Raw genomic sequence first — 22,523 nt, 5'->3', positions numbered from 1 at the left:
CTTTTCAAACGAAGTCATGCAAATATATATTTTAATTCCATATGACAAATGCATATATTGGCAACACTGAATTGACATAAAGCTGCTTTGTGTATCACAGATTTCTCGATCATACATATTAATAGGAAATCTCACATGTTCCAGAGAGCCTCGATATGCTCCTACATTAATTCAGGAATTCAATTTAAGTTTTGATTACGAGATCTAGCTCTTAAGCAAATGTGTCGACACGTTGGTATAAATATATTTCTCCACCCTGGACTAAGAACAGGCTTAGTGCTGCGTGGAAAGCACATTATCTCCTGATTACCGATTAACCTGTCGAATCCCACGATATGACGTCACCATAAGCGTTCTGGCTCATATATGAGCCGTGGGAGCTGACAGATAAATGACGACTTTACATTGAAAAATTAACATTCAAAATTATCAGGAAAAAACGTAGAAAACGTAGTTTCACGCGTTTCGACAGTTATTATTTCAGCAGTTTCGTTATTATTGTGCTTATATACTCAAACACACCCACCTTGACACTAAAAAAAGGCGCAAAATTCAATTTTTTATGGGAAGTCAACTATTCGCGCCTTCTTTTTTTTTACTGCCGCCTTTTTCTACTGCCAAGCTGGGTGTGCCAGAGTATAGTGCTTAAATGGGTGTGTAGGTTTAGAGGTCTGTGTCGTACCAGGCCGCCACATTGTTGTTGTCGTGCGGCGGCTCCGGGAAGGCCAGGTCGGCGGAGGCGGCGCCTGCGCCCTCGGCGTCTCCGATGTCCATGTCCATGCCGAACCCACTGCCGATCTCAAGGCCCTGCATCGAGTCTATCGGTATTTGATCGTATCCTAGAACGTGACATGAATTTTCTATTACTGTGAACCGGGGAGTGTTCGTTCCCAGAGACTAAAATGATTTTTATTAAATGTGTAAACTAAAATTACCGAGATACTTGCGTATTTTTGTCAGATTTGCTGAACGCTTTACGATATATGTAAGCCCAAATAGTTTTTAATACTTTTTAAACACGGCGTTAAGAGTCAGCAATATTAATATCCAGTAAGCAAGGCATTTTTAACTGTCGTTTTAGTCTTTGGGATAAAACATTAAACAAACATGGATTTAATAAAATAAACAAAACTTACAAAGAAACAAATCCATATATACCGCTTTATGATCTTTTTACAGCCCGGCAAGAAATTGTAGAAATTAAAATGTGGCAACATTGTAGAGTAGTCCCTTTCAAATCAATATAAGAAAACGGGACGACATCACAATATTGCCACATTTTAATTTCAACAATTTCTTGTCGGGCTATAAGTTACATCATTAATCATTATCTTGTAAAGCAAAAACTGTGTTTACCCTGAAGCCTACACACAATCCAAAATGTATTAAGTAATTAAGTATTACAAGTATGTTTTTGTTCCACGCAATTTTAATGGAAATGTATGCCTGCGGTCAAGATAGCATATTTCTGCCAAAATAGCATTTTGTTTTCGGATTCTTTTCATAGTAAGCACAACACTCACAATATAACTTTGTTAATATTTTATACTAAATAAAGCCAAATTATATCTTAGAAAATCACCAAGCATGTTATTGAGAGTTTTATAAATGTTAGTCATAAAAATATACCATCAAACAATGACACAAGTAACATTCCCTTCACCTGTTTTTAGTGATAAATAGGTCCCGGATTAAGCTGCGTGTAAAGAAGAGAGAAAAACAATTAAACACCCGCTTATAAATAGCCTTTTTATACTCATTAGGTAACTTTGCGTGCTTATAATAAGAATGACAAGGTGTAGATACTTGAAGGAGAGTAAAATAATATCCTAAAAGATAATAACACGAAACAATATATAGTTGTAAATAATGCTCAAAGACAAATTCGTGCCGTAAACATTACACATTATTTTCACTAAAATACCATAATAACGCCCATTATGCTCATATAATTTGAATGGATTGAAGGGACAAATCGTGCTGTGAGATCACAATCTAACTGATGTTTTGGCAGCACGATTTTAGCTTAAAGTTCAGTACTCTATTAGAACTTTGTGGATGGGTATATAAAAAGGTTTAGTCCACATAGTCTAATGCAGGGGTCACCAAATGGCGTCACCAAATTGATAAACTCAAATAGAAACGGATCGCGATGTTCATTTTATTTTCAAAACCGGACCCCTGAAGAAACTAATTGGTGATCCCTGGTCTAATATAATCACTCCATCATGATGATCGATGGCATGAACAATAATTTACTAGCAATGGGATTACCGAGCTAAAGTAGTTTTAAAATAGCAGGGACAAAGCATATCTGATATTAGTACTGAAGAAAATTACTGTATGTTGTGTTAGTTTGGTTATTTTAGAATTTCTACATGTTATATTATACAAAAGAGTTATGGAAGACATACAATAACAGTCAGAGAATTGATAATGGAGCGATTTTAATAGCCGAACAAGAATCTGCTCGGTTGCCTTTTGTTTCTCGGTAACTTTATTGTCAAGAGCTAACGTTATCAATAAAGTTTAGCTGTTAAAATCAACCCAAGATATTTTCTATAACTGCGTACGTCTACTACATCTCTTTTTCATGTCTGTAAAGTGAGTATAATATGTGTAATAAGTTTCAAATATCTACACGTTAGAGGTCAAACAGGCTGGGTGAAAGTGTAGGACTTACCTTGTTGATGGAAGGACGGTCGGGTACCGTACAGCCCCTCATATCCCTGCTCTGGGCCGAGCATGTCCTAGCAAATGGGCAATGTCCATCAAAATCAAATAAAACAGGGCTAACACTACCAAATTAGATGAAACAAAACATTAATGAGGTTGAACACTAACTTAACCCATTCATTGCCGTAGCCAAACAAAACATAGCGCCAGGCCACAAAAATAGCCGTATAAAGCTATAGTACCACGATCCCGACTATCGGGTCGTCCGGCCTGGGAACGAAAGCATAAAATACGCGATAGTCGGGTTTTCGGCACTGAATGTGTTAAAACAAGGAAATTTTACGTTTCATCCCTACACCGACATCATTCCATGAATATATATTCTATATGAACCAACGAGACAGTTTGTCATTTATGCGATAACGTTTACCTATCCTATAGTATTTTTCAAACTCGATGGGTAGGATGAAAGCTGTCATTTCAATACAATTTTGCGAGATTTTGCGAGATTTGGCGTTTTTAGGTAATAAATTATATGGAGATGTCACCTTATTAAATTATACAACGGGACTTAAGACTGGCTTAAGTTGAGTTCTCCGAGACCACGGGGACAACGCCGTCCTCGAAACGTCGGAGGTAAATCTTAAAACTTAGATACGCGATTAAGTCCCGTTGTATAATTTAATAATGTGTAAAAATCGTGAAAGTTTAAATCAGTGAGATGTCACCTGTCATCCTACCCATCGATTTTGAAAATGTTAATGGCACCATATGCAAAATTACGGAGCTGTCAGTCAATACATCACTTGTAATCATGTTATACTTTTTTACATGTACATAATATATCTTTTGTAATTTTATTTTTAATCAAATATTTGATATAAACTTGCTTATTGAGAATTTATATGTAGGGATGCAACATTGCAATATTACTTCTTCATACTAATTGCGGAGTAACAGAAAATAAATCAACACACTGAACAATAAGACAGTTTTTCACACTAAAGTAATAATCAATACTGAACAAAGCTGGGTAACTAACTACACAAAAAACATCTGTCACACATCTTCAGAATCAACATAATTTGTGAAAGACAAAATGGGCGGATACTTTTTATTCTAAGCGCCAATGACCGTTAGAACAACATGCGTAATATAAATACATCAAACGGTTGTCCTGCCTATATCGGCTTGAATTTAGTTATCATTAGGTTACAACAAAGATTATTTATGTAAGTATAGAGGTAACACCACAAAATAAGACAATAGTCTTCTTAAAAAGGCGAGTTTATTATAGTTAATGTAGATAGCACGGATATTGCAGTCTCGTACCATGTTTCATAAGGCGCGTATGGCCAGGCAGCAGCTTTGGTTGAATGCTATCTATTTTCACTCTCAGAGCGCTTACTAGATGGCGGTTCGATATTATATGGTGTAATAACGCGTTTTTCATCAGTTACTTTAAATCATTTGGTCTTTCTGCAAAAGTTAATAATTTCAGTTGTTACCTGTAAATCGGGCTGCATTCCAAGATCGTTGGGCCACATCTGGTGGTCGTCGCGGAAGAGCGAGTTGGTCAGCTCCATGGAAAGCCTCTTCTTGTAGTCGTGAGGCTTGTCTTCGGACATGCGGAACAGGACTGCGGCTGCGTAGGTTGCGACTCCTGGAAACAGATTTCGTGATACGATGAAACTAAAATTGGTTGCATTTTAAACAACAATGGGGTTGGCAACTATCAAAGGTTTGCATAGATGGCGCCATCATAGCTTGCCCCTTTTTCTATGAAATTTGGATTAAAGGGCAGGCATTCAGGGCATTAAAAAAACCAAGTTTTTTACACAACTCTAGGGATTGACAGGGCAAGTTATGATGGCGCCATCTGCTAAATACTTCGACCGGCCAACCCCATTAACGCGGCACGCACACATCACGACGATTTGAATGTATGACCATGTTCGAGATAAGTATAGATTCGTACTTTTCTTCGCCAAAGTAGTGGATCGTAAATATGCATGTGTATTGAGTATATAACATATTATTGTCTAAGATCTACAATTAAGAAATATACAGCTACTAGCGACCCCCGCCCCGGCTTCGCACGGGTTAACAAATAATAATCCCGGTAAATTTATTAGCAAAATTAAATTGAGTCCGCCTCCATACTACTCAACAACAACGCAGTGTAGGTACTGAGGCTAAAGTTTAGGTATAAAACCATCCGAATTTCCGATCCCTGTACATGAACCTTCCTCTTGAATCACTCTATCTATTAAAAAAACCCGCATCAAAATCCATTGCGTAGTTTTAAAGATCTAAGCATACGAGTACATACAGATAGACAGACAGCGGGAAGCGACTTTGTTTTATACTATGTAGTAATACAACACCACCATCTCTTATTTAACACTGACAACTCTGTAAGAATATTCATTGAGTTATCTAGTTAATTTGAAAGCGGTGTAAAAAAACATTATATTATATTAGTGGTCAGATGTGTCACCTTCGTTACGCGAGTGTAGCAGCTCGGTAAGCGGCGCCGTGGCGCCCTCTGCCTCGATCATCTCGGCGCCCTCCTTGTCGGCCGCCAGCTCGCACAGCACGCCAGCCGCCACGCGCTGGAACGATCACCACGGGACATTGGAACATTAGCTTGTTTTATAGCCATACTGATCAGAAATACTGATCGTACATTTAAGTAAAATTTGTTAATCTAGCCAACAGATATTATAATTCATCATCCAATCTACATTCTTATATTTGCCGCAACTATTATTGTGCGAAATTTTGTGAAATGCTCCTAGTGGTACTTCCGAACCCCTGAATCGACAGGTGCTCATTTAGAGGCTCGCGTTGAGACTTCCTACCCTCGGTTTCTATGGGTATTTTCCTAATTTTGCTATTGTATACTTGACCAGTATTGTAAACTGTGTATAGAGAGAGCTAACCAGCATTTTAAGTCAGTTAGGACTTCACCTTTCCTTGTTAAGTTAACCAGATCAGGCGGTTTGGATATGAGCGTTTTCCAAAAAAAGTGTACATGTCATTCATGTCTTCAAAATATTGACTTCTTGGGCTCATTTTACTCAGAATCATTTGTACATTCACGACTCATACATGAAAAAATGTGTCCCAAAATTTTGTATGAAAAAACTTTTTTCCAGTGCGTCACTTTCATACAAATAAAAAAAAATCATACAAGAATGTGACGATCAGGAAAGGAAATTTTTGGACACATTTTTTTATGTATGAGGCGTGAATGTACAAATGATTCTGAGTAAAATGAGCCCAAGAAGTCAATATTTTGAAGACATGAATGAAATGTACACTTTTTTTGGAAAACGCTCACATACTGACCTGTATGTTCTCGATCTCGTTGAACAGCAGCTGCACGAAGATGGGCACGACGTTCTGCTGGCGGATGAGCTGGCGGTTGAGCCCCTCGCGAGCCAGGATGTGCAGGGCTCCCACGGCGCCCTCCACGATCTCCTCCATGCGCACGCCGTCGGCGTAGGCGCCGCCCGTGCCCGTGCCGCCCGGGACTGACGTGCGTTGCTGCAACAATGATATTATACAGTGTGTAAGTCAAATACGGGCAATAAATTAAACCAGATCATAGAGAAAAAAATACATAGAGTGCTCACTCCATACATCAGTTCAGACTATTAATTTCAGTGTCTACATCTAGCATCGAGTAGCGGAACTATCAGTACTGCTACTTGACAATAGATGTAGCACCGACCGGAAAGTCTTATCTCAACAGCATAAGACTTTCCGGTCGGTGGCGACATCTATTGTCAAGTAGCAGTACTGATAGTTCCGCTACTCGATGCTAGATGCTAATAGTCTTTTTGGTACTAAAACTGATGTATGGAGTGAGCACTCTATGTATTTTTTTCTCTATGACCAGATATAGAATTTACCCGTCTTATCATTAATTAAGATGTTTTTTTAAGTTACACTTAATTATGACCCCGTGATTAATTTTTTCCACATGTACCGAGCAGCAATGTACTATCTGACTATAAACATTAAGAAACAGAAGATGATAATGACATTACGAGATACGAGCTTTTCATAGTAACTGCCAACAAGCGTTGACAGTTAATTTAAAAAGCTCGTATCCCGTAACGTGTGTGGTGTATTACATTGCGGGCCGAATTATTTTGTATGGTTAAAATTTTCAATGCATTTCTAAGTAAAATCTATCTCAATATACTTTTTAGGTCCTATGCTAACCACCGTTTAAATATTCGCCCATATTGGATTTACACACTGTATAACCATATATAGGTTATACTCATACTTGAGGAGCACAAAAAATACTTCCATATTTATTTCTGTGCCTACGAAGAAATCTGGTATTTTTGGTTAATTTTCTCATTCCATCCATCTTTGTCACATTCGTTGTTAAGAGCCAACAGGAGTGGTCATTTCTCCATACAAACGTACTCGACTGTTTCCTCCGTGGGTTTTGAAGCTAGAGCAATGATTTTTTCAACACAGATTAATATTGTCAATATCTGTGTCGGACCGTTTTGATTTTTTTGATATTTTCGTTTTTTAAGGCGCTAGAGCCCTTCAAAAATGGCCAAAATGGCCTAATTGACTATGCCGCAATGAGAGGCGTGCTATTCAAAACTGATATCAATTAGTCAAAAAAGCAAAACGGTCCGACACAGATAATGTCATAATCATTTAGATTTCCAAATTTGGTTACGATTGGTTAAGTTTTGGAGGAGGAAACAGTCGAGTACGAAACCTCGATTTTTGAGATTTTTACGCAGGGTTTTTCGCCTTGTCCTTATCGCACTAGTTTTAGGAGCCGCTTCCATTAGCGAGACAGGTATATTTACCTAAAATATTTAAATCTTAGCTCCTGTTGGCTCTTAAACATAAGGTCGTTTCTTGCTCTTTCGGTGTGCAGGAGCTCGTTAGCACGTGCACATTTCTCGTTTGTCCAGCCGCGTCTAAAGGCAACTTGTGACAAACTGTCACAAGTTAAGCGCTTCAATTTTGGAACGCCTATAACCTATCTTGAGTTATAAATCATTGTGCTGCAATAGGGATGATGACACATGTTGAATTTTATAACAAAATCTAGTAAAATAGATAGGAAACGAGCAATTTATCACAATAATGTGGATATTAAAATAAAATATTGCATCATGCTATTTTAGTTACATTGCGTACTGTTGGTTACGTCCAATTCAACCGACCGATCAAAACCCGCAATGTAATGAAACTCGCATGCGAGTTCTCGCATCGTCTAAATGGGCCCTAAAGTAGCCAGTTGATGATTGCTGTCCGAACAATAGGGATGATGACGCATGTTGAATTTTATAACAAAATCTAGTAAAATAGATAGCAAACGAGCGAATTTATCACAATAATGTGGATATTAAAATAAAATATTGAAAAATTACAATAATACAGGACCTGAAATTTTCTAAATTTAAGTTTTTTTTTTCAACTTCCATAAACGATAAAAGTAAGGGTGCCATTTGATTCCTTACATTTCATCCAAATAAATATTGTATAGCAACTATATACATAAACGCAATATTTCACCGACAAAAACGCAATTTTCTTGTTTTGTCCATACTACAAGATGGGCTCCCAGAGACCTTGACGTCACGTTCCCTTGCCGTTTTGTATAGGGCGTTTCGCGAGTAAAGTGCGACTGTTGGCCTTTGAATACAATTTCTGACTTTTGTGTTACTTTAATGCAATGGGTCCCATATAGACATTTGATCCTAAAAACAAACCCGATCGATTGATACTATAAATGAAAATTAGTCATGTAGCCTATTACAAATTCATGTTCATTTAAAGTGACGTAACCATAAACCGAACCTACAGCGAACCGGATTAAGGTGACAGTCCATTTCCAACCGCAGCTGCACTACTGTTCATTTTACTATGGAAATTGACAGTAACAGCGACGCGTTCAGTACCAGTAGTGCAGCTGCGGTCAGAAATGAAATGTTACCCTTAGAGCTTCTGGTTGTTAAAACTCGATATTCGATAGCCTCCGTACGCTGTGTAAGTCACACTATATAAATGCGATGTATGGACCAGGGATGTTACGGAGCTCCGTTTCCGTTTCCATTAAGTCGGAACTTCCGTTTGGTATTACACATCCGTTTCTGTTCCGGTTCCGTTACTTTTGAAACGGAAGTTATATCGGATGTCAATGCTTAGCGCGGCAGCGGGACATGAGCGGTGTACATAAAAAAAAAACAGGTTTATACCAGTCATTCGCTCATAGCCCCGCTTGCCACGTGCTGCAGTAATTAGATGTTCTGGTATATCCGTGTTTTTGAATTTAAAGTACCTATTCGTATGTGTTGTGTTGTGTAATGTATACCTACTGATAGTACTGACTCAGGCTCCGGTTCTGGTTCCGGTTCCGTTTTCGGTTCCGATTCCGTTTCTGGTTCCGATAAACTAAATTTAAAACATCTGGTTCCGCTTTCGGTTCCGATAAAACCACATCCGTTACATCCCTGGTATGGACATACACTGGCTGATACGGCGCGGTTCATAGTAAAGCCAAACTTGACAACCCCGAACGCAACGCACTGCTGCGTCCAACCGCAAGTATGTATGGGGCTGTCCATAAATTACGTCATCTATTTTTGACCCCCCCCCCCCCCTAAAATCATCCAAAAATCATGCTTCGAATTACCCCGTTTCCTCCTACGTCATGCTACCATCATCCGATGTCCAGACCCCCCCCCCCCTAATTTGAAATGACATAATTTATGAATAGCCCCTATGAACCGTAAAGATCGGTTTTCCTAGGATAGCGGTGCCGTCATATAGCGGTCGTCTCTATACTAAATAATACGGCTAAATATGGATGTCGTAGTATTTGTATGGAGACGGCAGCCATATGACGGCACCGCTATCGGAGGAAACCAAAGCTTAACGCCTTGGTCACGAAACACGCTAAGAATATGCAGGTTCGGAGCGTGCGTTCCATGGCCCTCTGGTATAGTTTGTAGCTTTCTAGTAGACCCCGAAGGCTTATCCTATTGTCTATTGTTCAGTAAAACCGCACGTGCTACTTACCTGCAAAAAAGGGTCCTAATTATTCTATTTGGCACCTGAGCGCGGGCTAGTCCAACGCTCAAAAAACCAGTGTAGGTGCGCTCTCCGATAACGCGCCTTTGTTACGCATCTCGATGACACATTTTAGACTGGTTCTGTAGCGTTCGACTCGCCGGCACTCAGTAACCGAAGTACCGATTTTTTATGCAGGTGGTTGTGGCACGTGGCACGAGCGGTTTTTCTTAACAATAGACAATAGGATTAGCCTTCGGGGTCTATTAGAAAGCTACAAACTATAGCTAGAATAATAAAGAGCTAGTCGTCTCACCCGCTGCGTGTCGTTGAAGGCGCGCATGAGCAGGCGCACTAGATGGTGCACGGCGCCGTGCTCGCGCAGCGGCGCGTGGTTGGCCGGGCACAGCGCCAGGTTGCGCACCAGCCCCACCACCGCCTTCACCAGCGGCCAGCGCGACGGCGGCGATAGCAGCTTCACGATCACCTGGCAAATGAAACATTTTTTTTTATACCACATCGGTGGCAAACAAGCATACGGGCCGCCTGATGGTAAGCAGTCACCGTAGCCTATGGACGCCTGCAACTCCAGAGGTGTGACATGCGCGTTGCCGACCTTTTTAAAAACCTGTACACTCCTCTTTTGAAGAACCCCATACTGTAGACCCTCGGGAAAACCTCGGAAGGGAGCTCATTCCACAGCCGGAGCGTCCGCGGGAGGAAATTCCTCTTAAACCGCACAGTACGCGACCATTTAGGTTATACACACATAGTTCACATACATACATATTAGATATGCGTGACATAGTTATTAGATATGCGTCGTCACAGGCAAGTTCCCTCGCTGATAATTGAGGAGTGTCTTTTCAAAAGGGTTTATTTTTTTCTTAGCGGTACTTCTAGAGAGAACCTTGCTCAAGAAAACTTAAGGTCCAATTTAGAAATAGATTCCCAGAAAAAATAAACCCTTTTGAAAAGACACTCCTCAAATGAGAATTCAACAGCCAAACTGATACGTTTAAAAGGTTGACATTAGCAGCAAATGATTCATATCATATAGACCTGATCCCAGAAACCACTAACACATTTGGCAATCTGGTTTTCTGGTTTCTGTCAACTCAAATATTTGTTTTGTAATCTCTTTTATAAAAAAAAAAACAAGATAACCAGGACCGTATTTGCGAAAATGCAAGTGATAGCTGACAATTTCCGTCTCAGCACATTTGGCAATCTGGTTTTCTGGTTTCTGTCAACTCAAATATTTATTTTGTAATCTCTTTTATAGCAAAAAAACAAGAGATTCGCGGCCGTATTTGCGAAAATGCAACTGATAGCTGACAATTTTCGTCTCTTTTTATAGGCCTGGATTCGAATTCGTAGATATTTACCTGAGGGCCATATAGCGCCTCAGAATTTTCGCGCGAGCCACCGTCGGCGCCGAGGGGGGTATCTGGTTGCTGCTGTTAGGGCTGAACATCTGGAGCCTGGCTCCCGTGGGCCGGATTGAAACGGTGTTGGCGGAACGGATTGGAACGCTTCGAGGGCCGGGGTTTGGAGAGCCCTGGTATAACACATAGTACTCACCGGCAAGCCGTAGTGCAGGCGCACGGCGTTCTGCGCCATCTCGCTCTCGACGTGGCGCGAGGTGAGGTGGCGCAGCGCGCACACGGCCGGCTCCGTGATCTCCTCGCGGTCGCCCGCCGACACCACGGTGCGCACCAGCGCGTCCACTCCGCCGGCTTGGCACACCGTCACCTGAGGAATAACAAAACAATTGGGTATTTGACTACTACTCAAATCGGTTTCTTTTTAGGGTTCCGTAGCCAAATGGCAAAAAACGGAACCCTTATAGATTCGTCATGTCTGTCTGTCTGTCCGTCTGTCTGTCCGTCCGTATGTCACAGCCACTTTTCTCCGAAACTATAAGAACTATACTGTTGAAACTTGGTAAGTAGATGTATTCTGTGAACCGCATTAAGATTTTCACACAAAAATAGAAAAAAAACAATAAATTTTTGGGGTTCCCCATACTTCGAACTGAAACTCAAAATTTTTTTTTTCATCAAACCCATACGTGTGGGGTATCTATGGATAGGTCTTCAAAAATGATATTGAGGTTTCTAATATCATTTTTTTCTAAACTGAATAGTTTGCGCGAGAGACACTTCCAAAGTGGTAAAATGTGTGTCCCCCCCCCCTAACTTCTAAAATAAGAGAATGATAAAACTAAAAAAAATATATGATTACATTACCATGTAAACTTCCACCGAAAATTGGTTTGAACGAGATCTAGCAAGTAGTTTTTTTTTAATACGTCATAAATCGCCTAAATACGGAACCCTTCATGGGCGAGTCCGACTCGCACTTGGCCGCTTTTTATTTCGAACTGCCAAGACGATTTTGCTACTATGGAATTTATATGAAACACTAGCATGTGACGTCACAATCAAATTACGTACTCTTTATAGTTTTATACGAGTTTTAAAATAGAAATTGTGTCCGCCGCCTGTTGTTTAACCTCTTCTTCCTGTATTATCCGTATTGTTTTCTGTAATGAGGTGTGCAATAAAGAGTATTTGTATTGTATTGTGTCTAAAAATAACTGCTGTCTACGTTTCTGGATTAATCTTCTGGTGCTTTATTTCATGCAAGGTGTTAAATAATTTATTTTAAATACAGTCAAATACCCTATTATAGTTAGCACTCGTACATTAGCACCGAATCCGAACTAAGTAGTATTTTGCCCCGAATTGAGAACTCGCGGTTCATCATAAACCCTATATAGAGACATAGACAATTAACTTTATTAACTTTCAACGCGATTGAATAAAAACTGTGTCCAGCACGTGTACCAGGCTGGAAAGCAGGTTTCTGTCTATTGGTAGTTGGCGGACCTTACGTCTTTGAATTAGGTTCCGAATTATCAGTGAACAGTATGGATAATGGTTAATGTATCTTACCTTATTACGTTGGTTGTTGCACGTCAGGTTGGACAGGATGCCAGCTGCGCAGGTGACGATGTTGACATCAGTGGAGGCTAACACCTGTACCAGGCTGGAAAGCAGGTTTTCCAGCCCCTCGACCTGGGGAAACGTCAACTATCGCCAATATTCAAGTTGTTTATTATGCTTACACAAACTAGCAATAGTAGCAATAATAATGTAATAGTTTTACAGTTGCCGATTTATTATTATCTAGAATCTATAATGCAACTTATGTTGTCATTCAATTATATTCTTTGTTGTTTTATTATACTTTTTATTTCAGGAAAATATCAAAGAAAAAATGATCATATAGTTATGGCAATCTTTGGTCTCCATCATCAAATTAGCTTGAACTTAACCTAACCAATCAATCAGTTTATTTTTGCAATAAAAAAACTTATTGGAATTCAGTTCAACTATTAAGAAGTGGTTATTTTCCAAGTTTTGATTTATATATATACAATCCTAGTAACTAACATATCAAATTTATAAAAAACTGGTCAAATGAACCATTAAAATTGTTAAACCAATGAATTATTATTTATTTATTATTTTATTTGATACACTAGCAGCTCTTGGAGCTGATGCGTGTATATCGAAGCACTTGTATTTTATTATATTTTGCACTTTTTAAAGTTCTAAAATGTGTATCCAGTCTATTTTTGAAAGTGTTGACCGATGGTGCACTAACAACAGTTTCTGGTAGAGACCAAGACACACTCTGAGAGAGTTTCTGGTGGTTAATGTAAACCATTTAACTCTGAAATAACCAATGAACTAGATTACTAACAATTTATTTTTCACTTATATTTGTTTTACCTTAGTGGCAGCGTCGGACAAGTTCCTCAAGGTCCAGAGGCAGTTCTGCACTAGGCGGCCGCTCGGGTTGCCGAGGTGCATTGCGAGCGCCTGCATGCCGCCCGCCTCCACGATGGCCGGCTTGTTGCTCGAGCACACGGAAAGGACCTGTTAAAAACCAATATTGTATAAGAAACATCTTATAAAGCTGGTCAAGCAAGTCTTGTCAGTAAAAAAAGGCGCGAAATTCAAATTTTCTATGGGACGATATCCCTTCGCGCCTACATTGTTCAAATTTGCCGCCTTTTTCTACTGACAAGATCTGCTTGACCAGCTATACCTCTCAACGTCACGCCTGTCGTGTACGGCGCTATCGTCAACCTTGTAGGAATGCACGAAGGTTGATATTGGGCTGTAGTTGACGTCTTTGGTAGTCAAAGGCAGTCAGACTCATACAACTGGCAGTCAGTTGAGCCAGTAACATCATCTCTCTGAACTAGGAATATAATTATATATCAAAATGCTTAGTGAAAGCACTGTATATGCAGAGGTTTTTTTAATTGTAATGTTCAACAAAACTATTTCTCTATTATATTTTATTTGTCTATGTTTAAATCAGACTAAATATATATATTTTTTAATAAGTTTTAATAGGTATTTTATTACTTTTATCTTGTATGACACTGAGACATAAAGACAGAGATGAGTTTCGCTACATAGTCAGCAGGAGTTGCCATCACCATGTATGATATCTAAATTTTTGTGGACACAGCATTATCAAGCATGCATTTAAAGTAGGTACTTCTAAACATTAAATAAGTCAATAATATGCAAAACTTTATAACAAATTTCATAAAAACGCAAACATTTACCTTCAAAACTCTTGAAGTAGTCCACAACAACTTTTCGTAATCGTAAGAGCGCATGATTCTCACTAATTCGATAGGTCCTTGAGAAGCCAGAATGATCAACTTCGATTCCTGATTGCCATAGGCCAGGATCTGGAGGCAGTCAGTCACAATGGCCAGGAACTTCACGTTGTTCCTCTGGAGTAACGCCACCATCTTCTGAAGACCGCCGGCCAAGCGTACGGCCATCTTAGAGCCATCTTGGTGCAAGAGTAGGTTGTGGAGGGTGGTGATGGCGTAGAACAAGACGGATTCCACAGGAGAGCTCAGTAGTTTGACGAGAGCGGGTATCCCGCCGCTCTTGAAGATAGCGAGTAAGCCTTGACGGTGGTGCGACAAGTTATGCAAGGTCCCAACGGCTCCCTTGGTAGTCTCTAGGTCGTTGCTGTTGGATATGGCGCGAACCAAGGCGGCCACCATTTGGGGAGAGTTCATGATGGCGTGGCGGGAGGCCTCCTTCTTCGAGAGCTGGTGGACCATCATGGCAGCTTGAGATACTACAACCTGATCTTCGTCATTCAAGAGCTTGATCAACTCGGGAATGGCTCTGAAAGTCATAATTGAGAATGTTTAATCTGATTAAGCCTTTACAAGGCAAAGGTACTTCTAACAACCATGATTTTTAATCTATATGACTGCATACCCCGCAACGGAGCTAGCAAAACCGTAGCATATGACAGTTTTGTGTCAGGGTTGGCGATTCTGATGAACCATTTTGCTTTAACTTTATTGTATGTAAGATTAATAAAATTGATCAAGAACCTTGTTGACCCTCTTCCGATATAACCCGGTTTAATTTAGTGTCAAAATAATATAAATTAACAGGTCAATTTCAATATTAGATGCGTTTCAATGTATCTGTTATTTTGTTTATAAAATCACTTTTTTTACGCATTTCTTTCAAATATTAACATGGAATTTTCACTGCTTGAAAATATTGGTGTTTGAAAACAAAGAAAAAATATTTTTTGTACTTTAGTTTATGCGTACTAGTGATAACCCTGATGTACAACTGCTACAGATTTGCTAGCTCGGTTGCGAGGTATATGAGACACTTGCCTTTTTTTTATTTTACAGTACATATATTGCTACTATCTCGGGATAGTTACTAGTTCGGACTAGTGCGAGAAGTATCACTTTCCGTGCGTATGTCGAAAGTTTAAAGTGCTGTATGTTCTGTATAACGTTGTATATACACGTGTGAATAGGTAATTCGCAACTCGTGTCGATTTAAAGCACTCCCTTCGGACGTGTTTTAATTTGTCGTCACGAGTTTTGAATTTCCTCTTTTCCGCACTTGTATCGTAAATAACTATAGGTAAGTTATGGGGTCCCTGAATAAGTATCTTTTATCACAAGTTCGAGTAGCCTATTTAGAAGAGTAATTTATAAAAGTCAAGTAATTCATTAAGACAATTTAAATTGTTTAATATTACAAAAAGCTTTGCACTGACATTTTATGGCAATGGTATCTTTTTGGTGCAGTAGAAACGCTTCTACATTTTGTTCACCTGGTAGCCAAATCAGCATCATCCTGATAGTTGATCAGGTTGACAACAGCATGCTTCAACATCTGCGAAGGCTCCGACAAGCGCTGGACAGCAGTGGGCTGGGCAGGGTCCAGCTGAGTGGACGGGATCTCGATACCCTCCTCCAAGGTCTCCGGGAACATGGCGGCTCGGACACGCTGGGAGCGGGTCTGAGATAGCTGCTGGTTCATGTCTAGTGGAAACAAAACTTTATTAGAAACCATCAATACTGATTTGGTAAATTCTGACACAGGAAAGCATACATTCTTATAGTATTAGAATGATAAAAACGTGGCAAAATGCTGGCTCAATATTAAAAGTTGCCAAACAGAATGGAATCTTTTTAAGAAGGGAATTTTTTTAACTATTATATACAAATGTGTCCCTTGAGCCACAATAACTGGTACTCAAAATTGGTACTGAACCAAGATTTGATCATTTGGCTTTGCCATTGTTGAGCCATTTTGATAATTTATAAGTTTTACAATAATGAAAGAACTGTATGTGTAATGGTATGGTTATTGATAAGTATTAATAGGTATTTTTTTAAATTATAAATGGGCTTACTCATGGCCACAGACTAGCCGAGGCGAAGACGTGGCCTACGATGGAGCGATGGATGGATGGATGGATGGTGTTTCTTACCTTCAACTTGCTCCTGGGTAAAACCCTGGGCAAACCCTTGGTCCAGGTCGAACATGAGCTGATCTCCTTCCATTTCATCATCTTCTTTGCCAGTAAGTGACGGCACCTGCAAAAAACATGTTTATAATGTTTTGTCTTATCATGTTCTTGTCAAAGAATTTAATTGAAATTAAATTCCTTGATTGTCCAACATTTCATTATATTATAACAATTTGAACGTTAAACAACCATCAAGACAATTGCAACCAGAATAACTCAATAAGATTACATAAATTGCATTGATTTACTTTAGAGAACCTATGATTACCTTGTGAACAGTCTGGTGTCTGTCTGTCGAGAACTGATGGTATTTAATTGCGTCTTTGTCATGTCTAATTTTGAATTTAAATTTTGGTAGTTCCAAATATGTATGTCAATCAGCCAGTCAGTCAGTTGGTCTACGTCAGGTCACCACAGAGGTTGGAAGCCACAACACCTTCATTCAACTCAATGGTACCATAACATTGCATGACCACCAAAAAAATTTAGATTTGATTGAACACTGATATGAGTGACATTAAGATAGTTAAAAACCAAGGCCTCCAGCGAGCATGGCAGCCAGTGGCTTTGGCGTTTAAAGCTAACACTGCCTCTCTCTCCTACCTCTTAGTTAGACGATACAATAACTAATTACCTGAGTGGCAGCTCCGGAGTTGATACCAGAATCCACAAGGTAGGAGTTCTGCTGCCACAGCAGGGTTTGCTGCTCCTTACTGGGGGCCATCGGCACGTCAGATCCTCCATAGTTGCTGTGAGACACTGAAATAAAAAAATTGATAATTCAAATTATAAATAAGTGCAAACATTAAGACAAAATTGTCTATTAGTAATATTAGCATGAATATCTTAAGTAATTTCTAATCTTCATTGGTTATAAAACATGTTAATTAGTTCAAGCATTCACTTAATTATAATATCAATATGAACAACATTCTTTATAAGTTGACCACAATAATAGCTTATCAAAAGTATATGAATTAACTACAAGCACTAGGTATATTTGATTATCACATTGATATACTAGAGCAGACTATGAAAGTTCAAACCGTCAATACCATTGACGTGAGTCACCATAACAATCACAACGGCTCTAGCATACCTAGATATCATACCTACCTAAGATACCTACAGAACACAGATAGTGAAAACATCTATCGTTTTATATTACACTACTAACAGAATATTAGAACACTTACTTGTACGGCTTTGTGAAGTCGGGATCTGATAGCTCATGGTTCACAGGATGCTACCTGCACCCAGCGTCTAAAAATGCAATAAAACTTCTAAGTACACACGCTGCGTCTATCGATTCTTTACTACCAAGTACATACACCATTATAGTTTACATTTTCATTTCAAACACTTCCACCTGCCGCAAGTTTTATTCAATCCATGGTTAAAATCAAAGGGATAAAACAAAATAAACAATTACAAAAGGGGATCGCGTGAACTAAATACCACACCCGACTATTATTTTCATCGATTCCGCGTTTCAACAAAATTAAACACAAAATAGTTATAAAATAGAAGAATACATTCTTACCTTGGGAAATAAGACGCACTTAAATTGTAAAACACGTATTAGAACAATTTGTTGTAGAAAATTATTCTCTCAAGCATTCACCATCCACCGTCAAAACTCTGACATGACAATATGGCGTCCAAATGTGAATGTTTCGATTACAATCGGGGTAGCTATATTGCTGTCTCGCTCATTAGCCGTCAGGTTCAATAAGCCTATCTCTGTTTATCATCAAAGAAACGTTTTGCCAACATAAACATACCAACGTCGTAACGTTCCATTCCATGCAAGTTATGTTACCCTATGCGCGCACGAGCAACTTTGTCGCCGCGACTTTGTGTTTTGTCTCTGTCGCACTTGACTTCAACACTTGAGTGCGACAGAGACAAAACACAAGTCGCGGCGACAAAGTTGTTCGTGCGTGCATAGCGTTACGCTTTTCTTTAAAATTTGCAGATTGAAAATTGTGTAAAAATATAAGCTGGTCAACCAAATCTTTTCAGTAAAAAAAGGCGCGAAATTCAAATTTTCTATGGGACGATATCCCTTCGCGCCTACATTTTTCAAATTTGCCGCCTTTTTCTACTGTCAAGATCTGGTTGACCATTATACTGGGTCAACCAAATCTTGTCAGTAAATAGGAACAAAAAAAACTATAGGTAAAGTCTATTTTTTTATTCGGTAGACTAAAATGACTTTCATACTATGAAATGTCATTTTAGTCTACCGAATAAAAAAATAGACTTTACTCATCCTTTTCTTTTGGGTGCTGCTAGTAGGTACTAGTGTAAGACAAAGATAGAATGATTCTCTCTGTCTATGTTTGAAATCAAACAGACCTTATATTTTTAAACAAACAATTTTTTTTTATTATTTATATATTTTTAAAGTAAAACTCATTTATACCTCCTTGCGTAGACATTGAGAAGATGATAGAAAAAAAACATTATGCCCAGTATGCCCATAGGCATAACGAAAAAAAAACGTGTTGCACTCAGGGATCGCCGGCAGAAGTGAAAACTCAATGACTAGTGCAAAATTCACTATGTATAATTGAGGTTAACGCTATTTAGCGTTATTTCGTCGCATTACTTGAAACCCCTAAGCACATCACTGTTAGTACTTGAGTTATATTAATACCAGTTAGAAGGAAACTCACTAGATAGCATTTAAATCAATAAAGAAAAACTCAATGACATTGAAGTAACAGTTTTTCGATCAGGTCACGTGTCCGTCTTACGTCGTACGGTCACGTGACACCTGTTACGAGTTTAGCATTTTTTTCCGATCACAAAAAGTGCACAGCGCCGCTAAAGAAGTTTTCACTTCAAAAACGATTACGCCCGTGGGCATGATAGGTATATAGCTTATTGCATCTCAGTATGCTGGCATACAATAACACCGTTTACGAGCAAGTGTGATGAAAATTGGATGAAAAACATTTAAGAGCCAACAGGAGGGGTCATTTCTCCTTACAAACGTACTCGACTGTTTCCTCCTTGGTTTTAGAAGCTAGAGCAATGATTTTTTCAACACAGATTATTATTATCAATATCTGTGTCGGACCGTTTTGCTTTTTTGGATATTTTAGTTTTTTAAGGCGCTAGAGCCCTTCAATCATGGCGAAAATGGCCTAATTTATTTTGCCGCAATGAGAGGCGTGGTATTCAAAACTGATACCAGTTAGCCAAAAAAGCAAAACAGTCCGACACAGATAATTTCATATTCATTTATATTTCCAAATTTGGTTACGATTGGTTAAGTTTGAATCTGTTTTCACGCTAAATTCAATTTAATGACAAAGGCTTAAAGTGGATAATCCAACACCGCTTGGTAAAAAGCGCCAACGCCATCGTGTGAATAAATACACATGTACTTGTACTTACCTATCCATGTGTGTCATTCAAACGCTTTTTTAACGCGTGTTGGAAAAGCGCTCATGCTAATGAGGCCTTAATGTTTTTAAAGCAGGCACCAAGAAGGTTTGCATTCTATAATAGTATTTTATCTTTTATGCAACCGTTGTTTAAGAGAGGTCAAAAAAGGCGAGTGGCGTGAGTAACAATTTGAGGCGAAGCCGAAAATTGTTAATAAAGACGCCACGAGTATTTTTTGACTCAGTTAAACAACGTTGCATACAATACTTTTTCTACGACCAAGCACTTACTTTGAAATAAAATTGTAAATTTAACAAATATTTTTCATTCAAGTAGCAAAGAATCCGGTACGGGCGGGAAAAGAATGAATGGAATAAAAAAAAAACATGTCTATGGTTCACTCATCTGTCAGAGATGACAATTAAAATTAGGTTGGCAACAATGTATTTCATACAATATTTTTTAAGTGGTGATTACACGAAGTATCGTAAAAGTGCCAAAAAGATACTGCGTGTATGCACAAATACTTTTTTGGGGAATAGACTAAAGACTTGTCTTGACAACTATAAGATAGGGGTTTAAAGGTGTGTGCACGACCCTTTAAATGACAGATAAAAGTACGGGAGTAGAAAAAAGGTTTAAAAGTTTCTTTCAAAGGCTTGTCACCAAAGAGTAAAGTAATCTTGTAGAATCATTTCTAACTGCTTTTGTAACCTTCTACTTTATTTATTTGTAAAGTGCTGACAAAAAATCTTTTGATTGTCAATTGTGACAATTAACCGAATAAAACGCTCGGAGAATAGTTTGCGTTGTTTATAATTATATTTTCTTCTCTTACAGATTGTAATTTAATCAAAGAAAACAGGATAATGTCTAGCCCTTCCGCTTACAGCTTTAACTTTTGTTTTTCGAAGGGTATTCCAGATATTAATACCTTTATAAACGAGTTTAAAGAACGTGTACTACGCAATCTAGCTCAAAGTATAGATGATGACTATAAAAGCCCTTTTCCTTCCTTTGTTAACAAGAAAGTTTCAATAACTGATGAAACTTGGCTGGCGGACAACGAAGAAAGATTCTTTTTTCGAACACTTAATGATACATTGCAAAAGTTTTACTATTTATCGGAACTTGGTTTTGTTTTTAGTATGGTCTACTCACCTGATGGTGAATATTTAATTGTAGGATATTCCACAGGAGTAATTCGGGTAAGTACCTACCTAACTTATCTAATATAGGTACTTAGTCTACCTATCTTCTTAGTAGTTGGTGCATTCACCCCACTGTGCTGGCTGCTTATGCTTCCTTTAATAGGTTTACCATCGCTTTTCATCGATGTAAATAGGTAGGTAATAGAGACAAGTAAACGCGGCAGCAGCTGGCACACCCCTAAGTATAGTCTAGTAGGCCTCGACAATATTGTAGACGACATGGACGAACTAAATGCCATACTAGAGACTTATGCCAATCAAATTCAAACATACTATGAACAAGAATACCATCCAAGTAACGCTTGGTATCCTTTATTCTACGAAGAGCAAATAAAACAGGATGACAAAGATTGGGTAAAACAGAACTACGAAACGTTTCTGAAAGGAACTGCGAACGAAATATTGTACAATAGGTGGTATCATTCGGATTCAGGTTATATTACGGCATTGGAATATGCTCCTAATGGTTCTCATATTATCGCTGGTCACTCGTCTGGATTAATACAGGTTGGTGAACAGTACCTATTGTTAAGTAACTACAGGACTGAAAAAAGGGTAGGTATATTGATTTGATTTGATTGAGTTGTTGTATAGCAAATAGAGAAAAGTAGGTGAGAGTGGAATTCGAATAACTTGTAGGTATACAAAAATAAACGACCAAAAACATTTTCATGTAAAATGTTGCCAAGCGCCCAAGACGAAACCATAAAGGCTTCGTCACACAGGTGCGTTTTTCAGGCGGGGTGTGAGCGGCGCGTGAGCGTTTTATATGTAAAAGCGGCTTAAGGCTCGCACCACACCTCGGACACTGGCGAATCGCCAGTGGCGATCAAATGTCATGAAACAAACGCGTTCCTACGCACACAGCCTAAGCTCGTGTAGGTGAACGCGTACCATGCTTGTGTCAGTGAGATAAGACATTGTACGGTAAAGCCGGCCACACACACTAGGTTATAACCGATGGTTATGCCTGCACAGTTTACTTGTGCAGGCATAACTGAACGTGTGTATGACATGACTCCTTGCCTGCGCAAGCAAACTCCTTGCCTGCGCAAGCAAAATTGAAAATATCAAAATTTATATTTTTTGCCTGTCGGTTGTGCTTGCGCACTTGGCTTGCGCAGGCATAACTGAACGTGTGTGGCTGGCAGGCTTGATAGGCATTAGGCTTCAGTTATCCAGTGATTGCCGACGGGATAGGTCGCACGTCACTGTGCAACAATGTCGTCTCGCAAACGGAATGCAATTGTAGAGGATTTTTAGGGTTCC

At 39.0% G+C, this 22,523-nt stretch overlaps 2 protein-coding genes across 6 annotated transcripts in view; one reads left to right on the top strand and one right to left on the bottom strand.

Annotated features, from left to right (window-relative positions):
- Positions 1-617: 617 nt before the first annotated feature.
- Positions 618-18,333, bottom strand: LOC134648911 (armadillo segment polarity protein). 5 transcript variants are annotated; one of them, XM_063503509.1, is made up of 15 exons: positions 18,188-18,333; positions 17,841-17,907; positions 17,279-17,403; positions 16,606-16,711; positions 15,943-16,153; positions 14,396-14,978; positions 13,545-13,691; positions 12,702-12,839; positions 11,326-11,496; positions 10,058-10,228; positions 6,031-6,228; positions 5,177-5,291; positions 4,185-4,339; positions 2,684-2,750; positions 618-839 (listed from the first exon to the last, which is right to left on the bottom strand). In XM_063503509.1, exons 2-15 carry the CDS (start codon positions 17,875-17,877, stop codon positions 664-666), a joined length of 2,400 nt encoding a protein of 799 aa, XP_063359579.1. In that variant the 5' UTR covers positions 17,878-17,907; positions 18,188-18,333; the 3' UTR covers positions 618-663. The 5 variants fall into 5 exon arrangements, with proteins under 5 accessions (XP_063359579.1, XP_063359580.1, XP_063359581.1 ...); XM_063503510.1 differs by having other exon boundaries at positions 12,702-12,824; XM_063503511.1 differs by having other exon boundaries at positions 658-866; positions 2,680-2,750.
- A 3,119-nt stretch (positions 18,334-21,452) lies between these two features.
- The window catches only part of LOC134649154 (uncharacterized), a 30,835-nt gene continuing 29,764 nt past the window's right edge, over positions 21,453-22,523 (top strand). Inside the window, exon 1 of the mRNA XM_063503867.1 lies at positions 21,453-21,761. Coding sequence (XP_063359937.1) covers positions 21,474-21,761 — 288 coding nt within the window. The 5' untranslated portion in view covers positions 21,453-21,473. The remainder of the gene's footprint in view (positions 21,762-22,523) is intronic.

The sequence above is a fragment of the Cydia amplana genome, chromosome 6, assembly GCF_948474715.1.
Source record: "Cydia amplana chromosome 6, ilCydAmpl1.1, whole genome shotgun sequence".
NCBI classification, from domain to species: Eukaryota; Metazoa; Arthropoda; class Insecta; order Lepidoptera; family Tortricidae; genus Cydia; species Cydia amplana.
This window is presented reverse-complemented; position numbering and strand designations above follow the sequence as displayed.

What these genes read in the sequence shown, in the direction of transcription:
- LOC134648911 (XM_063503509.1), bottom strand. Translation starts at nt 17,877, where the DNA reads ATGAGCTATCAGATCCCGACTTCACAAAGCCGTACAA. An exon ending in GCAACAACCAACGTAATAAG is followed by an intron (nt 11,497 to 12,701) that starts GTAAGATACATT and finishes GTTATTCCTCAG; the next exon opens with GTGACGGTGTGCCAAGCCGG. An exon ending in GCCTGCACTACGGCTTGCCG is followed by an intron (nt 10,229 to 11,325) that starts GTGAGTACTATG and finishes TTCATTTGCCAG; the next exon opens with GTGATCGTGAAGCTGCTATC.